This window comes from Ochotona curzoniae, unplaced genomic scaffold (genome assembly GCF_017591425.1).
Source record: "Ochotona curzoniae isolate NIBS_2020 unplaced genomic scaffold, NIBS_Ocur_1.0 scaffold_4701, whole genome shotgun sequence".
Classification (NCBI taxonomy): Eukaryota; Metazoa; Chordata; class Mammalia; order Lagomorpha; family Ochotonidae; genus Ochotona; species Ochotona curzoniae.
The window spans coordinates 6721622-6737086 of NW_024467122.1; the positions used below are offsets into that span (position 1 = coordinate 6721622).

Consider the following 15465-nt stretch of genomic DNA (forward strand, 5'->3'; position numbering starts at 1 on the left):
CCCAGCCCAGCTCTGTTCAGCCCTGCCCAACTGTGCCCAGCCCAGCCCTGCCCAGCCCTGCCTGACCATGCCCAGCCAACCCTATCCAGCCCTGCCTGACCATGCCCGACCCAGCCCTGCCCGGTCCTGTCCAGCCCTGCCCGACCACGCCCGACCATGCCCAGCCCTGCCCAGCCCTGCAGCCTCCGGCTTCTTGCCAGAGTCTGTCCTCGCAGGTGCTCTTGTTCTCCAGAGTCGCATGGCTCTGTGGAGCAGAGAACTTGCGCAAGTGCTCAGGCTTCTGCTTTGCTCACAATTTTTAGTTTTAGAAGAAACTGCATGTTATCTGTGAAGTTCGACATTCCCTCTGGTGGGTTTGGTTACCTAGTGTCTGCATCTCATCCACGTGCGGCATTGTCACTGCTTGGCTTTCTTTCTTTCTTTTTTTTTTTTTTTTTTTAGGATTTATTTACTTATTTGGAAAGCAGTTACAGAGAGGTGGACCTTCCAGCCACCGATCCACTCCCCACATGGCCCCGGCAGCCGGAGCTGAGTGGGTCTGCAGCCAGGGCCGGGGGTTCTTGCACGTCTCCCCCGTGGGTGTGCGCTGTGGTTTGTCACACTGCGGTCCTTATGTTTCTCTAAGGATTCTCGTTGTCTTTTCATGCCCTTCTCTTTCCTTTGATCAAAGGTCTGTCTCCCTCTGTTACAAGAATAGTGTTTTGCTGTGGATTTTTAAAATGTCTCCTTGTTGTGGCAGTGAGCCTCCTGCCGAGTGACGGCCTCCCCGGCTCTCCCCCGGGGCCTTCTGGGCTTTCCATCTTCTTCGTAGTGCCTTAGTGCCTTACGGAGCAACAGCTTTCCTGGTGGGCAGTTTTTGTCTTGAAGAATCATGTTTCTTTCGTCAGGTGTAAGATTTTTTCTAACACTGGCACCCACAGGGTCCTCAGTTGTTACTCCTTCTCTTCTGTGAAAGTCCGACAGTTTTGGGTTTTGCATTTATTACATGTATTTTAAATTCTTTCTCCCTGGGACTGGAATGCGTAGTCCCAGTTTATCATGGTGGTGGCTCCCTTTTCGAATGGCGGATCTCCGGAAGCTCGCTGTCCTGTGGCTTGCATGGTGTCTGAGGAGCCAGCTCCAGTTATCCTGGGAGAGCTGGCTTCGTGCGTGCTCGGGGGGCCCTGCCGCTGCCGCCCCTCATGGGGTTCCATGCGAATCACAGTATGGACGGGGTCAGGACTCTGCTTCCCTCTGTCCACCAATGGCTTGCAGACCCCTGGTGATTCCAGTGTGTGAGGAGGACTTCAAAGGTTCATTAAAGGTTAATAGAGTTGGCAAGTGTTGTGGCACAGTGGACTGAGCCGTTGTTTGGGAAGCCCACCTCCCCTTTCTCTTCACCGTTGCTTCTGATTCTGCTTCCTGCTCGTGTGACTAGGAAGGGCAATGGAACATGTTCCAGCTACTTGGGACCCCGCTATCCAGGTGAGAGAACTGATGGCGTTCTTAGCTTCTGCTTCAGCCCAGCCCAGTCCTGCCCTGGCTGTCGTAGGCATTTGGGCCATGAGCCACTGGAGAGAAGAATCTCTGTGTGTCTGTCTCTGTCTCTCTCTGTGTATGTGTTGCTCTGCCTTTCAAATAAGTAGATATATCTTTTAAAAATGCGAATACCAATTTCCCATGAATTTTTAAAAACTAATTTTATTTGAAAGGCAGAGGGAAAAGAGGAAGCAGACAGATAGCTCCAGGCAGACAAATCCCAAATTGATTCACTGCCCGGATACCCGCTCCTCGTGTCAGCCAGGCCACGCCAGGATGCCCCATCCGGGTCTCCCATGTGGATGCCACAACCCAAGCTTGTTTTGCACAGTCACCTGCTGCATCCTGGGTGAGCACTAGCAGTAAGTTAGAACCTTGAGTGGAGCCACATCTCAAAGCAGCACTCTGCTACGAGAGACTGCTGTCCTACGTGCCGTGACCACTGTGCCAAGCACCTACCATTCTGTGACCTTCTGAAGATCCCTTGTATAGCCAGGGTTTGGAATACTCTGCATTACTGTATGTAGCGTCTTCATTATAATGTGGATGATTTTAATGTGTACAATATACTTTAAAAGTTTCAATTGTGGGGCCTGCTGTGATGGCTCAGTAGCTAAATCCTCACCTTGCATGCACAGGAATCTCACATGGGCACCAGTTCATGTCCCAGTAGCTCCACTCCCTGTCCAGTTCCCTGCTTGTGGCCTGGGCAAGCAGTCCAGGACGGCCCAAAGCCATGGAACCCTGCACCGATTTGGGAGACTGCAAGAAGCTCCTGGCTCCTGACTTCAGATCGGATCCGCTCCGGCCACTGCAGCTATTTGGGGAATAAACCAGCAGATGGGCGATCTGTCTCTTCTCCTCGAATCTGGTCTGCCTTTCCAATATAAACTAACAGATAAATAAGGCTTCAGTTATAGTAATCAGCCTTCGGAGAATATTTCAATTTGAACAATCCAAGAATTGAGAAGCAAGTATTTTGCTGAAAAACTTTTTAAATGGGCTTTGTTTTGGCTTCTAGGCATATTGGCTTTTGTATCATAAACACAAGTATATTTAATTTTTATGCCTATGTATATGCATTTGTTTACAGTTTCTGGCACAAAGAATTTTCAGTTTCACCTGATAGAGCAATTAGGTATTTTTTTTCATAAAGACAATGTTTAGAGCATGTTATTTTAAAATGTATCTGCATTCGTGACACAGAAAGCATGAAATGCCTCATGGAATGGCGTGGTTCTACGCTGTGTGTGACCCAGCAGGCGATACCTTCTGTGATAGAGCTTTATTGCATAAATAAATTATCACCATGGAGTTCATAAGTTCCTGTCTTACCTCTGTGCTTACTGACATTTTTTAAAAATTTATTTTTACTGGAAGGGTAGAGTTAAACAGAGGAGACAGAGAGAGAGATCTTTTATTTTCTGGTTCATTCCACAAATGGTCACAGTGGCCAGGGCTGGGCCTGTGTCCAAAACTGGGAGCCAGGAACTTCTTGTGGGTCTCCCTCGTGGGTGCAGGGGTCCAAGCCTTGGGCCATCCTCTGCTGCTTTCTCAGGCACATTGGCAGGGAGCTGGATTGGAAGTGGAGCACCCAGGACTCAAACCAGTGCCAGTGCCATAGGTGGAGGCTTAACTGGCTATGCTACCACACTGGTCCCACTCATTGACATTTAAATGTTCAGCATTAGACTACAATATATAGACAATTATGATTTAAATCACTTAATGAGAATTAGTTTTGAAATGCAGTAAATAGAATGCTAGCTTTGAAAGTTAAACTGGGTCTACGGCCATACCCACCCTGAACGTGCCCGATCTCTTCTGAAAGTAAAACTGGCTAAAACCTGATTTTCTAGTCTCAAAGTGAAATATCTAAATTAACCTCTTAAAGTATGACCGTGTTTTCTGTTCCACATACACCTAACTTTGCCTCAGAAGTTGCTTGTGGTTACATAGTGTGTCCACTAGAGGGTGGTCAAGGCACACCGGGGGAAAGTGTGACCAGCTGAAACTTGCCTGGGCTTGTCATCCCAGCTCAGCAGTTTTTATTTTAGAAGAATTTGATTTCTTCTTCACTAAATCCTTTTCCCTACGGAATAAGTTCTGTCTTGACAGTTGAGTATTTCCACAGATGCCGTAAATGCTCAGTTCTCAGCATGCCAGCTAGAAATGCCGCTGAGTGTTTTGTGAAGTTACCTGGAGAAACTCAAAGTTGTAGGTGTTGCTGATTTTTCTTTACATAATAGGCTTTTTTTTTTTTTCTGAAAGACTGAATTGCTAGTTTAACGTGGCCCAGAGAAACTGGTAGTTTGTTTTAAGAGGTTTTAAAAAACACCCAGAAGTTACCTAGTTATGCATGCTAAATAGGAGCTAAATCAACAAATGGATTTAATAGTTGCAATTCTACCATTAAAATATTATTCTCAAAGTAGCCATCAGCTATGATAATCCTGTGTTTTGCGTGGTTGCCACGGGGCGGGCATCAGAGTAACTTTTGACTCTTTAATATTCACTGAATTTCTAAGTGAATGTTTTATAAGCTGGTGACATGGCCGAAGTCCTGGTGACGGGGGCTCCTGTTCTTTTTCCCTTGTCTCCAACCCTTCCAGATACCTGCACTCCAACAGCCTGGCTGTGATTCCGGAAGGTGAGTACCTGCCTGTCGTGACGTCAGTACGGCCGTGCTGTGCACCTGGAGCGGCTCCCGCCTCAGCCTGCACTGATTGGGGGTGATTTTGATTACAAAGCACCTGCAGTTCGTCACCTCGAAGCTTTCTGCCCCCTCTCCCTAAGTCCACTTCACAATGATGATTACATTTAAGGCCATAGTGGTCAGGTCAGGTGATCCTTGGTTATTTAAAAAGATCCTGATTATTGAATATTGAGTTACTTATTCAAAAAATCCTTTATTTAAAAAGCCACACACTTTATCTTGAATTAGGAGTGTTTATCATTCCCGTAAAGTGTAGCTTGGTCTGCGTCTTTACATGTGAGCAACCGAGATGCCTGTAGTATGTGTTAAAATTGAAACCCTTGAAGGAGAAATTTTGACACATGGGTCAGATTGATTTTGGCCTTCCCACCTCTTTTCTCGTTGAAGCCATTGGGTCCCTTGTAAAACTCCAGTGCCTGGATCTTAGTGACAATGCCTTAAAAGTTGTTTGCCCAGAAATCGGTCGCCTGAGATCGCTACGTCATCTGCGGTTAGCTAACAACCAGCTGCAGCTCCTCCCGCCAGGTAAGCGAGCGTGTCACAGCACACGGTTTGTTCCTGAAACAAGTGCCTCGTTTCCCACCTTCCTCGCCGCGAATCTACTGCTAACGTGTGCGTTTGAAGGCCGTCTTTCCCCTGCTGCAGATAGGAGGGTGCGTTGATGCGTGAGGGAGCCGTGGAGTTAGGACCTGGTGCGGGGTCGTCAGGTGTCCGGGAGCCGCTGGCCCGGCCAGTGCTGGTACAGACAGCTGCTTCAGCTCAGCTCCACACCTGTGTGGGGCAAATCCTTTTCAGTATCCCAGGGAAGGATGCACATGGCACTGTGAGGTCGCTCACAGTGTACCTTAACTTGGATTTAGTAAGGATTCCTACCCCACTTTTAGGCACAATTTAAATGTGGGTCCTGGAAGAGTCAGTCATGCATGCTGAACTTGTGATTGAATTTGAGAAGCCTACAGGAGGAACAGACTGTCCTCTGGGACCTTCTCAGGAGGGACACCCCGCGATCATCCTCTCTGAATCTACACGTTTGTAGATTCCTCTGCCAGATATCATTTCTCATGTTAAAAAAAAAAAAAGAGATGAAGCATGGTCAGATATTTGGGAAATGATGCTTTCACTCTTATGTGCAAGTGACTGTACCTCAAGGGTGAGAAGAGAGAGGCTGAGATGTGGCTGTCCTGGCATGGCCAGCTTGCCCTTCGCATGTGCAAGTGCAGTGTGTGACTAAACAAAATTAGCAGTTACTACCCCTCTTCAGACTTCCGGTTCCATGGGATTGTTAGAAACTGTGCCTGCCAACTCTGGGAATGAAAAAGTCTATGACATTTGTGACTTAAAAAAAAAAAAAAAACACCTTCTGCAAAGTTTCTCAATAAAGACATTTCTAAACAGAAATATAGTAACCGATTAATTAGACTTTAAGTATCAGCCTTAATATTTGGGTTAAACGGTGTTTATAAAAAGTATTATCAGTACTGAGCAAAAGACAATAGTACTGAGTCTTCATCTAGCGTTTATACATTTAGATTCCCAGGAAATTATATTCTCTTTTGAAGACAGCCCAGGGAAAAGATATCAGTAAATCTAGTATTTTTAGAATTTTATGAAATTTCACGTATGAAAATTACTCATGATATAGCGTCATGCTGCTGTGTGTGAACATTTTTCCCCGTGTGTAGAGTGTAGACAGTGTGACCGGGTGCTGTGTTGTTTTGTCTTCCTGTAGTGTCAGGACGTTCTGTGGCGGTGGGTGCTCACTTCCTTCCGGGCTGTTGTCCGAGGGTAGGGATGTGCCTCTGCCATCCCGGCCGCGCCTCGTGCCCAGCAGGGGTGGGGCTGCCTCACCGCTCTCGTGCCAGCCCTAACGTGCCTCTCACCTCCCCATGAGATTTAAGGCACGCGTCTCCAGTTTTATTTTTCTAGCTCCGGTTCTCATTCCTGTGTTTGGTTTTGCTTGTTTTGATGTAATAACTGTAAACTCCTAACTTGGGTTGAGGCTCGAGTAGGGGTTTGTCTTTCTGGGTCAGCATGACTAGCGATGGCCTGGATCTTATATGTCTCATTTTGGGGCAATTTCAGATGTTAAAATCTCTGAATAGAATTTCATCCACATTACTTAACATTGAAAAACTTTGGGACAGTCTTTGAAACTTCAGTTTCAAACTGAAGGTCTTGCAGCAGATTACAGAGCTCCCGTGGCTGCCTGGAGCTGCTCGCGGAGGGGATGTTAGTGAGCGCATGCGTGCCACTGTTGGGGGTATTATCTCTGTCGCTGCTGCAGGTCTTGCCGTCAGTGTGGGGGCATCCCTGTCACTGTTGGGGGCGTCCATCTCGCTGGAGGAGAGCCGACTCCCAGCACTGCACGCTGTGCCTGGCTCACGTCTTCCATGCTCTTTGCTGGGGGATCTGCCTGTCCTCCTGCATTGACTGCAGCTTGCATCCGTTTCCCCACCATGTGTAACTGTCTCTCCTCGTTTGGTTGGTCCAGGCGTACAGGACCTTTTCCTGGGGATTGTGGGGGAGGCCGTGGTAGGGGAAGGAGGAAGTGCAAGAAAGGAAAACCGGGGCAAAAAGGCAGGGAAAATGAGCTGCTTTTTCTCGCGGTGACACTGCACAGCTGTGTGTCCTGGGAAGGACGACGAAGATTCTGACACTAGAAATCCTCAGTACCCCAGTGAGGAGTAACTGATCCTTGTCAGTACCCCAGTGAGGAGTAACTGATCCTTGTCAGTACCCCAGTGAGGAGTAACTGATCCTTGTCAGTACCCCAGTGAGGAGTAACTGATCCTTGTGTCCCACCCAGTGAGGTATGAGTGCATCCATGCTGACCGTTTCCTGTCTCATTCTAAGCTTTCCTTGTTGTTCTCTATCTATTCTTCAGTTTTTGCTTGTTTGTGTGTTTGTTTTGAGGGGTTTCTGGAGCGATCCTGATGATTTCTCTGCACACCTCTCCTAAAACTGTTCTGCACCTAAACTGTTGACATATGCCTTGTTAGAGTTATAAGCCAGTCTAGACTACCCGAAAAAAAAGCCAAGTTCAGCAAAATTATGCTTCAATGCTATAAAATGCTAAATACCATAATGAAAATAGACACGAGACAGCTGAATAGCAATCTATAGCCATTTTAAGGTGTACAGAACCGGTTGTATATAAACTAAAACTGAAATGTCAATGAAGGAGTCCCAGGATGTGTTAAAGAACTTGCATTTTTTTTAACATGTTGGTTACTCAATACTATGTCAATTAATTCCATAACATTATTAATTATTGTTGATGTTATGTTGGAGCTTTTAATTGATCGGGATGATACTCTGCCAGCTCTACTTTCAGACCAGAGATGGTCTTCCCAAGAAGCCCTTGAACTTACCTGGACAGTAAGTTGCTGGACTCTATGCTTGGTATATGCTTGCAATGAAAGAATCTCAACTGAATCTGAACTGTGGCAATGCAACAAGGTGGAGGAACCAACCACGGGGGGAGGGCTTCGGGAGGGGTAGGGGGAATCCCAGTACCTATAGAACTGTGTCACATAATGCAATGTAATTAATAAAAAAAAAATCCTGACACTAGTTTTGTTCTTAATACACACCAGTAGATGCTTCACTGCTGTGACTTGCAAGCAAGGAGCACCGTGTCCCACGCTTGTGTCTGAGGCCTAGGACAGCTTACATGAGGCGTGGGCATGTGTGGTGATGTCCCCGTGGGTTGCCAAGCTGCAGGAAACCCAGGGTTAGTAACAGATCAGGCATCGGTCGTAAGGCTGTGGAAGGAGTCATCTGCTGGTCCTGGTTTGTGATACCAGTGGAATGCTTCGTGTTAAATGCAGACAGGGAAGGTGCGAGAGCATGTGTGCAGTTGGGAAAGGACACACGGCTGTGGGGACTGCACACTGCTGTGATTTCTGTGACCAGGGATTCGTATGACCTGCTGTTGAACCCCGTAGGAAAGGGTCTGGCTTGTTCGACCCAAAATAGCAGTTTTGAGAAGCATCTGTGCTGTTGTAACTATCAGCTGTTCAGTCTTCTTAATTACAGAGTAGTATTCCATAATAGGACTTTATGTAATTTGCCTGTTTTTTCCTTGATGGAATAATGGGTTTCTTGAAGCTTTGGGTTGTTATGAATAAAGCTAATATAAACATTCTTATATGAGTCCATTTTGTGGACAGGTGTTGTCAGTGGGGTGGAAAGTAGGAAATACTCCAGATTAAGACGTGTTTGGCTCTGCAGGCACTTGCCCCGTGGGGTTCCCAGTGGTGCTGCCTCGTGCTTTTCGCCCACAGCATTCGGGAGGTCCCTAATCTTCGTGCCGACACTTGGTGTGGCTTGCTTTCTGAGCAGTGCTGCTGGGCGTGAAGTGCTGTATCGGGCTGTTTTGTTTGGCATTTCCCTCTTGGGTCATGGTGTTGTGCACCTTCTTGTCTGGCATGGGCTGTCCTCCATCTTCCCTCGGACTCCTGGGAGTCCCTTCTTGTTTTACAGGCCGGCCGCCGGGTTTCTGTGTTTCTGAGGCAGTCTCTCTGCTCGTCTGATTTGTTCCCTGCTCTCCGTGTCCTGCGAGCTCTGACAGCCTCGCAGCTGGAGCTGTGACTGTGTAGGTGACCGCGATGGCCCTGTGTGCCGATGGCCTGTCCCACTCTGTTGGCGCCTCTGGCTCCCGAGGCTGCTGCAGACATGGTCTCAGCTGTCTTGTCTTCATTTTGAAAGAGTTTATTGAAGTGGTGTAAGAAGGAGAGAGAACCAGGATTTGCATCTGTGTTCACACCTGGGGGCTGGGACTCCTCTTTGCTGGAGACTGTGGAAAAGTGTGTGTGTGTGTGTGTGTGTGTGTCTGTGTCTCCATGTGCCCGTGGCTCCTGTGTATGTATGTCTCTGTGTGTGTGTGTGTGTGTGTGTGTGTGTGTGTGTGTGTGTGTGTCAGTGTGTGTGTCTGTGTCTCCCTGTGCCCCTGGCTCCTGTGTATGTATGTCTCTGTGTGTGTGTGTGTGTGTCAGTGTGTGTGTGTGTGTGTGTGTGTGTGTGTGTGTGTGTGTGTGTGTCTGTGTCTCCCTGTGCCCCTGGCTCCTGTGTGTATGTCTCTGTGTGTGTGTGTCTGTGTCTCCCTGTGCCCCTGGCTCTGGGCTCCTGCTCTGCTCTGTGCAAACATCTCAGCCTCAGACTGCCTCCTTTAGCCCTCGTCCCCCGTGGGTTCCTGACCTTCACATGCACAACAGGAAGACAGCAGTGAGGATTATGTCCCCTTCTTTGGAGTTGATTGAGGTTTCCTCAGTCTGGGTAGAGTTTTAAAAACTGTGATTATGTAGCTTGTCTCGCTCATTTTAGTTGTTTGGGTGCAGGAGATGATCTCTTGCGACTTTCTATTTTTATGCTGGAATGAAGTGCCCGTCACCCAGCTGGCCACGACCATTTGCTTGAAGTGTCTGTGCTTCCAGTTTGTGTTGTCTCTTTGGTGACCTCAGTGTTTTGGTATTTTGTTCTCTATTGAATTGTCTCGAGTTCTCTTAGCAAATTTTCCGAGCTCGTATTAGTTACAGGAACCTCGCAGTGGTGTCTTCCGCTTGGTCGCCTGCCTTGGTGCTATTGATTCGTGTATTCTATTTCTGTGTGTTATAGTCCCCAGCAATGTGCTGTGATTTTTTGGTAACAGTTTATTTAAGAAAATGAAGAGTGAAGTAAGTGGAATCTTCATACTTACCACACCTCACCATTTCCGTGCCCTTCCTGTTCGTGTTTCCTGTCTGTTCAATCCACTCAAGCCCACAGGACTTTCCTTAGTAATGCTTATAGTGCAGCTCTGCTGGCAGGGAACTGAATTTTCTTTATGTAACCATGTCTTCAAATCATCCTGAAAAATTTATATTTGTTTATTTATTTGAGAGAACCTGATAGAGCTCAGCGGGTGGCCCACAGAAGCCTGGCTATGCTGGGCCGGGCTGCACAGGCTGAAGCTGGGAGCCAGTGACCCCAAGCCTCCTGTGTGGGTGGCCCCATCTCAGCTACTGGACCATCAGCATCATCTCTCAGAGACTTACTGGCAGGAAGCTGGAGTCAGGAGCCATAGAGCAGTACCAAGCCCAGGATCCCCTGTGTGGGACGCCAGCATGGAACGGGCACCGTTGCTGCCAGACGAAATGCCTGTCTCACATTCGTTTTTGAAGACATTCAGTGGGGTGACTTTCCATTGCCCCCGACCCACATTGTGTCTGACGGAAGTCATCTGTCTGTGGCCCTAGTCCCCTGGGACTGCTGGAGACTTTCCTGTAGTGTTCGCAGTCTGTGATGTGCCTTAGCATAGGATTGTTTAGTATTTCTTCTTCTTAGAGTTTTCTTGGCTCCTCAGTTGGGAAGTTTTCTACCATTACTCCTTCCATTGCTTTCTGCCCACCTGTTCTTGCCTTTTGGAGCTCTATTTGCACGTTATATTATTGGCAATTGTTCTGTAAGTTCCCAAATCTTTCTTAATTATTACTGCAATTATTGTTGTTTTTAACTTCTGAACCAAAAGCTAGGTATCTGTTGATTTATTTACCACTCCATTGCTTCTTTTGCTATTTATTTTGTGTCTCTGTCTTAGTCTATTCAGGCTCCTGTAAATACACCATCCACTGGATGGTTTCCAAAGATTCTGGAGTCTGGGGGAGAGGGACCTGGGGCCATAGCAGATGTGGGGTCTGTGAGGGCCCTTTCTCCTGCTCACAGGTGGCACTGCTGCGTTCCCTTGTGGTAGAAGCAGTGAGGGACCCAACAAGGGCTTCTTGGGCTTTTGTGGTGAGCCAGTCCCTGCCAGAAGCCCCATTGCTGCAGCCATGGCCTTACAGACTCAGTTTCAACGTAGGAATCCCAGAAAGGCCCAAAGAAGATGTGGTGGCAGCACTCTTCCCACCCTCTCACAGCCTGATCCTCCGTGGTGCCCTGTCCTGTGTGGTCTGGGCCTTCCTTGCTCTAGCCTCCCAGCTGTGCCTCTTCGGTTCTTCTCAGCTGAAAAACTGTTGGCTCTACCTCCCCTGGCAGGGCCCAGAATGTGCTGCTTGGACCAGCCTGGGCACACCCCTTGCGTCTCCATTTTCTCAAGGATCATGGTCTGTGTTGCCTGTGTGTTCTTCCTGTGCATGCTGAGTTTTACTCCGCCAGTTGCCTCTGGGACTGGGCGTCTTCCTAGACACGCTCTGGGTTTTCATCGTCTTGTTGACTGCATTCTTTTACATAAATAAGTGTGTTTTCCCTTAAAAACATCTCTGTTTTTCCTTTTCCTGGTTTCAAAGCTGTAACATTATTTGTTGTAGAATACACTTCCAAAATCTCTCATGTGATTTGCTCAAGTATGAAGAGAAGTACTGCACACCTACAAGCAGAGAACTGCTCGGAAGAGGTTTGTGTGAGTGCAGGAATACTTGCCAAACACTTCGGTAAAGGCCACAGAGGTCACTGGCTATTGCAGGGGACAGAAAACCCAGCTAACGCTTGGTGGTTAAGTGAAGCCTAATACTCTGGCGATTGGCTGAATCCTCTATAAATCTCCTGAGAGGGTTCCGGGAACAAGTAACAAAAAAGTAACCCGAACTAAAAAAAAAATGTTACTTACATCTGGCATATGAATCAGTCTTTCTTTTTTTTTAATGTTATTATCCTTGAGAAGTTGTTTTGCATCCTCCAAATGGAAGGATTTTTAGTGTTCAAATTAAAAGCATGAACATGCTGTGCTATAATAACTGAAAGTATGCACTAACCCAAAGCCATGCGCTGTGTACACCCAGCATGGAGTGTTGCTGAGACACAGAGCCGTGTGCTGTGTACACCCAGCATGGAGTGTTGTTGAAACACAGAGCTGTATGCTGTGTACACCCAGCATGTAGTGTTGCTGAGACACAGAGCTGTGTGCTGTGTACACCCAGCATGGAGTGTTGCTGAGACACAGAGCTGTGTGCTGTGTACACCCAGCATGGAGTGTTGTAAAACACAGAGCTGTGTGCTGTGTACACCCAGCATGGAGTGTTGTAAAACACAGAGCTGTGCGCTGTGTACACCCAGCATGGAGTGTTGCTGAGACACAGAGCCATGTGCTGTGTACACCCAGCATGGAGTGTTGTAAAACACAGAGCTGTGTGCTGTGTACACCCAGCATGGAGTGTTGTAAAACACAGAGCTGTATGCTGTGTACACCCAGCATGGAGTGTTGTAAAACACAGAGCCGTGTGCTGTGTACACCCAGCATGGAGTGTTGTAAAACACAGAGCCGTGTGCTGTGTACACCCAGCATGGAGTGTTGCTGAGACACAGAGCCGTGTGCTGTGTACACCCAGCATGGAGTGTTGTAAAACACAGAGCTGTGTGCTGTGTACACCCAGCATGGAGTGTTGCTGAGACACAGAGCCGTGTGCTGTGTACACCCAGCATGGAGTGTTGCTGAGACACAGAGCCGTGTGCTGTGTACACCCAGCATGGAGTGTTGTAAAACACAGAGCTGTATGCTGTGTACACCCAGCATGGAGTGTTGCTGAGACACAGAGCTGTGTGCTGTGTACACCCAGCATGGAGTGTTGCTGAGACACAGAGCCGTGTGCTGTGTACACCCAGCATGGAGTGTTGTAAAACACAGAGCTGTGCGCTGTGTACACCCAGCATGGAGTGTTGTAAAACACAGAGCTGTGCGCTGTGTACACCCAGCATGGAGTGTTGCTGAGACACAGAGCCGTGTGCTGTGTACACCCAGCATGGAGTGTTGCTGAGACACAGAGCTGTGTGCTGTGTACACCCAGCATGGAGTGTTGCTCAAACACAGAGCTGTGTGCTGTGTACACCCAGCATGGAGTGTTGTAAAACACAGAGCCATGTGCTGTGTACACCCAGCATGGAGTGTTGTAAAACACAGAGCCGTGTGCTGTGTACACCCAGCATGGAGTGTTGCTGAGACACAGAGCTGTATGCTGTGTACACCCAGCATGGAGTGTTGTAAAACACAGAGCCATGTGCTGTGTACACCCAGCATGGAGTGTTGTAAAACACAGAGCTGTATGCTGTGTACACCCAGCATGGAGTGTTGCTGAGACACAGAGCCGTGTGCTGTGTACACCCAGCATGGAGTGTTGCTGAGACACAGAGCCGTGTGCTGTGTACACCCAGCATGGAGTGTTGCTCAAACACAGAGCTGTGTGCTGTGTACACCCAGCATGTAGTGTTGCTGAGACACAGAGCTGTGCGCTGTGTACACCCAGCATGGAGTGTTGCTGAGACACAGAGCTGTATGCTGTGTACACCCAGCATGGAGTGTTGCTCAAACACAGGGATGGCATAGTGCTTAGAATTTTTTCTTAAAATTCGTTTTTTTCTGAAGCTTGGCTATTTGTTTTAATGGAATGAAATTTAGTACTCTTTGGTTTTCCTGTTGCTGTCCAAATTATTCTGAAATCTCTGTGGTTCCTGGTCAGCTGAGGGGGTGGGGAGCGGCAGGACAAATGATTTGCCTGCAGGGAGCTTGGATGGGGGAGCCTGGCTGCCAGGCTGCCACAGTTGCTCCCTGCTCTGCGGTTGAGGTTGGGCGTACGTGGTGGGTCGTAGCACAGGCAGCAGTGATTCCTGTCCTCTGGATTTACAAGCCTGGAAATTCCCTGGGTTGCAGCTTCTTGGAATGCTGGGCAGCCCAGGGCTCAGTGTGCCTGCCCCCAGGGAGAACGGAGCAGCCCCAGTCCTCGCATGTCTTACTGAAAGCTGTTCACCTGGAGTAGCTCTTTAGAAATACATGGGGTCATTCCAAATTGTTTACCCTCTGGGTGACCTAGCCTCTCGCTGCTGACACTGCCGTGCTTGGTCGCTCCACCTGTGGTCAGCGATGTGTGTGGGTAGACTTTTTCCTGTTTTGTGTGATTATCTGCATGACCAGGAAGCGAACTGTTTCATGTCCTCCAGCAAAAAGTGTTTGCTCAGAGTATATACCGTGTTGGGTACTGGAGATGGTGGATGTGGTGAAGACAACAAAATCTATCCCCAAGCTCCAAGGACGCTGGCCATCTCTTACTGTCTACTTTTTTTTTCAACATTTATTTATTTTTATTGCAAAGTCAGATAAACAGAGAGGAGGAGAGACAGAGAGGAAGATCTTCCGTCCCAAGTGACTGCAATGGCCAGAGCTGAGCCAATCCAAAGCCAGGAGCCAGGAGCTTCTTCTGGGTCTCCCACACAGGTGCAGGATCCCAAGGCTTTGGGCCATCCTCAACTGCTTTCCTAGGCCACAATCAGGAAGCTGGATGGGAAGCAGGGTTGCTGGATTTAGAACCAGAGCCCATATGGGATCCTGGCATGTGCAAGGTGAGGACTTCAGTAGCCACTAGGCCACCGTACCAGGCCCAAGCTGTCTGCTTTGAAACCGTGTGCTTGCAGAGAAGGGGCGACAGAGAGAAGGGACAAAAGGGAATGATGAGTGTGTTGTTGTCATTAGTCGCCTTCTCAGTACAGCCTCTGTGTAACAGGATGCTGCCTTGGCATGGCTGTCATCCAGGCATGGTGTTGGTGTATCTGACTGTTGTCCTGGCATGGTGTTGGTATAGCCAGCCACCATCCTGGCATGGTGTTGGTGTATCTGACTGTTGTCCTGGCACAGTGTTGGTATAGCCAGCCACCATCCTGGCATGGTGTTGGTGTATCTGACTGTTGTCCTGGCACGGTGTTGGTATAGCCAGCCACCATCCTGGCAAGGTGTTGGTGTATCTGACTGTTGTCCTGGCACAGTGTTGGTATAGCCAGCCACCATCCTGGCATGGTGTTGGTGTATCTGACTGTTGTCCTGGCACAGTGTTGGTATAGCCAGCCACCATCCTGGCATGGTGTTGGTGTATCTGACTGTTGTCCTGGCACAGTGTTGGTATAGCCAGCCACCATCCTGGCATGGTGTTGGTGTATCTGACTGTTGTCCTGGCACAGTGTTGGTATAGCCAGCCACCATCCTGGCATGGTGTTGGTGTATCTGACTGTTGTCCTGGCACAGTGTTGGTATAGCCAGCCACCATCCTGGCATGGTGTTGGTGTATCTGACTGTTGTCCTGGCACAGTGTTGGTATAGCCAGCCACCATCCTGGCATGGTGTTGGTGTATCTGACTGTTGTCCTGGCACAGTGTTGGTATAGCCAGCCACCATCCAGGCATGGTGTTAGTGTACCTGGCCACCGTCCTGGCACAGTGATGGTGTAGCTGGCCACTGTCCTGGCACCATGCTGGCATGGCGTGGGTGTGGCTGG

General features: G+C 48.5%; 1 protein-coding gene across 1 annotated transcript in view; it reads left to right on the forward strand.

Moving 5' to 3' along the window:
* Positions 1-15465, forward strand: part of LRRC28 (leucine rich repeat containing 28) — a 133748-nt gene that overhangs the window by 35211 nt on the left and 83072 nt on the right. The window contains exons 4-5 of the mRNA XM_040970289.1: positions 4131-4168; positions 4622-4759. Coding sequence (XP_040826223.1) covers positions 4131-4168; positions 4622-4759 — 176 coding nt within the window. The remainder of the gene's footprint in view (positions 1-4130; positions 4169-4621; positions 4760-15465) is intronic.